This window comes from Octopus bimaculoides, chromosome 5 (genome assembly GCF_001194135.2).
Source record: "Octopus bimaculoides isolate UCB-OBI-ISO-001 chromosome 5, ASM119413v2, whole genome shotgun sequence".
Lineage (NCBI taxonomy): Eukaryota > Metazoa > Mollusca > Cephalopoda > Octopoda > Octopodidae > Octopus > Octopus bimaculoides.
Window position 1 is genome coordinate 35,317,263 of NC_068985.1, and position 3,314 is coordinate 35,320,576.

At 35.1% G+C, this 3,314-nt stretch overlaps 1 protein-coding gene across 1 annotated transcript in view; it reads right to left on the reverse strand.

The window, feature by feature from the left end:
• LOC106880794 (uncharacterized) overlaps positions 1 to 3,314 on the reverse strand; it is a 57,500-nt gene that overhangs the window by 48,684 nt on the left and 5,502 nt on the right. Inside the window, exon 3 of the mRNA XM_052968047.1 lies at positions 3,076 to 3,092. Coding sequence (XP_052824007.1) covers positions 3,076 to 3,092 — 17 coding nt within the window. The remainder of the gene's footprint in view (positions 1 to 3,075; positions 3,093 to 3,314) is intronic.

Sequence of the window (3,314 nt, forward strand, 5' to 3'; positions counted from 1 at the left end):
ATACCACTTGTATATTGACACATATACTTACATACATGTGTACATACATACATGCAAAGATGAGCAGAAAACTATGCATGGATATGTTAGTAGAAAGCTCTGAGATGATAGTAACATTGATCATCAAAGCAGTCTATCATTGACCGAGTGCCAGATTATGACCTCTCATTTTGAAGGGTATGCATTTGCAATCCTGGAACAGGAAACATCAACAAAATACCTGATGCACAAAAGGGATAGAGATGCGGGAAAAGCAGTAAAATATGACAAACCATGCAGACCTTGTGGAGTTGACACCAAAGACATCAACCACATCATAAGCAGTTGTTCGAAAATATTATCCCAATATTATCTTCCAATAAGACATGATGTTGTAGCTAGGACATTCTTTAATATGTAACCTGTCAGAAGGATAACCCCAAGGACAAAGAAATAAAAACCCACTGTATGGTAGAAGTCATAGCCACTCATAATAAAAAAAAAAGAGTACTGGTGGAATGTCCCAGTGAAAACCTCAATAAAATGTAAGCACAACAAACCTAATATAATGATTTGGGATAGAGAAGAGAAACTGTGTACAGTTGTGGAAATTAGCTGCCCAGCAGATTTTAACATAAAGCTGAAGATCAATGAAAAAAAGAATGCCTATGCTGAACTAATGAGAAATCTGCAGTTATTCTATCCAGATTACAAGTTCAGGTTTATAAATGTAAGTATTGGGGTCCTGGGATAAGTAACACACTGCCTAAATACCAATCTTGAGAAATTAGGCATCTCAAAATCAGAAAGGAAAAAGTTAATTTGAAGATGACAGATCCATCAGTGGAACTGTAAAAACCTGTAAAACTGTCTGGAAGTTTATCATTCAAATATATATGAACATGTCTAGATATGCTACTAAATACACAAGAATACATACATACATACAAACAAAAATAGCCTGTTGTTAATGTAGAAATTCTACTGAAGGAGCCTTGGATCTAGGTTAGAAGCCAGCTCTATCTCTACTGGCAAGAAATTTTGAAATAAAACTGAATCATGACATACATACATATGGAAAACAAATGCTCAATGATTATGATGATGATAAAGAAACATCATCATCACCATCATTTAACATCTGTTTTCTATAGATGTTTCACTGTGTGTGTGTGTGTGTGACAGAAGTATGTAAGATGAGTATACAGAGATAAATTATCCAGGTGGGTACTGTAATAGCTCCCAGGTATATTTCAGGTTATGGCTAATTGAATCAAGCGGTAATAAATATCAATGCTCATTTAGTATGAGCAATCTTGCTTTGATACTTTTGATGGGTGACTCTGGATACATTCCTCTGGATCATGAATATTATTAGGAGTGTAAATTTCAAACAATTACAAGAAATACAGAGACTGGTACATCATCAAATTTTTCCTTTAGTTTTACAGTTGGTCATACATACTTAGTTGGTTAAAATGACCAACAGGTTTCTGCTGCTCAGCGTATGTACAAATGCACATGCAACTCAGTATAATCTACTGTGCACCTTCGTTCAGGGTCTTTCAACAAGTGTAGTTTGAAGCAAACTGAGTTTATTTATTTATTCATGGCTAGTTTATTTCCTTATTCTTCCTCGTTTAAGATACGAAGGGAAATGATGAGGGATATGTTGAAATCTGATATGGCTATAAAATTTATCTTTAGGCTGACCTCTAATTAACATCGGTTCCAGGAGGAAATTAGGAGTTTTATATATATATATTAAATTAGGTCAAAGTATATCTTAGTGTTTTAATAGGCTTTTTCTTTGTGTTACAAGAGATTGAATAGAATTAATATTAAAGTTTGTTATATTGATGGAGTTCTATCAATATATTGTTTATGAAATCCATAAGGAAGGTACACTTTAAAGTTGAGTTTTATGTTATACAGAAGTTACCGTAACTGTATATGATAGCATGACTTCTATGAAAAAAAAAAAGGGAAAATATTTTAAGCTAGTGATTAAAACGATATTTAGTTGAAAGTTGGCCAGATAAAATTACAACGTATACTTCTACCATTCGGCACCTCCCTTTTGTGTATTGGATATCATTCTTACTTCCATATAAGTGGAGCATCAACAAGCATTAAGGTGAGACTGGCACATCAATTAAATTCATTTGCAGATAGAAATAAGTTGAACAACACTAGCTCCAGTACATTCGTCTTGTTGCTTAAGGATAAAATTGCTAACTTTAGTATAGAATGGGAAAAAATTAGCATGGCTATACCTTATAAAACAAGGACGAAGAGTTGTGATTTGTGCATAGAAAAATGTACTATATTTTTACATTCAAACACCTATTGCTAAATAGTAGACACGGACAGGCCTTGAGATGTTTACATCTGCATCACAAAGCCTCACAGCATTTTCATGACGCTTTAGATACAAATAATTACAGGGGTATCAAGTTGTTAGATCAGGTAATGAAAGTCATGGAGAGGGTCATAGTCCAACTACTCAGGGAGCGGGTCAGTTTAAATGAGATGCAGTTTGGGTTCGTGTCTGGGAAAAGCACCACTGATGCTATATTTCTGGTAAGATAGCTTCAGGAGAAATACCTAGCCAAGGATAAACCTCTGTACCTGGCTTTCGTCCCCCGATCTCTCATCTGGTGGTCAATGAGGAAACTAGGGATAGAAGAATGGTTAGTGAGAGCTGTGCGAGTCATGTAAGGTGAGGGTTGGCAATGAGTACAGTGAAGAACTCCGGGTAGAGGTAGGGGTCCACCAAGGTTCTGTCCTCAGCCCCCTTTTATTTATCATAGTCCTCCAGGCTATAACAGAGGAATTCAAGACAGGATGCCCCTGGGAGCTCCTCATTCAGCTTTTTATACAATTGTATTTTCTTGTATGTTACTGCCATTTAGATCTATGCTGAGGTTAGTTGTTTCTCTAAATTTTAGGCAAAGTTTCCTAGAATGTTAGTCAAATTCCCATATATTTATCATATTTAGGGTCTTAGAATAGAACAATTTGCTACTCATTCAAAAATAGGTATGGAAGCAGTTAGATAAGCCAAAATGCAAATTTCTTAAAAACAAAACTTACCTTTTGCTGATGAAGTGCTATTAAATTCATAAAATAATTATGAAATAAAAGATTTACAATATATTCAATCTTATTATTATTATTATTCAGTAGTTTTATTTTTATAACGTGCTTTCACTTCACTACCGAGCGCAGCTCTGTGCGCCTTGGGTATGTGCTGTGGTTTGCTGTGGTGCTCTTATGTTTACTGTATTGAAAGTGTTTTGCGTAGAATGTGTGCAGTACCCAGTAGTGCAATT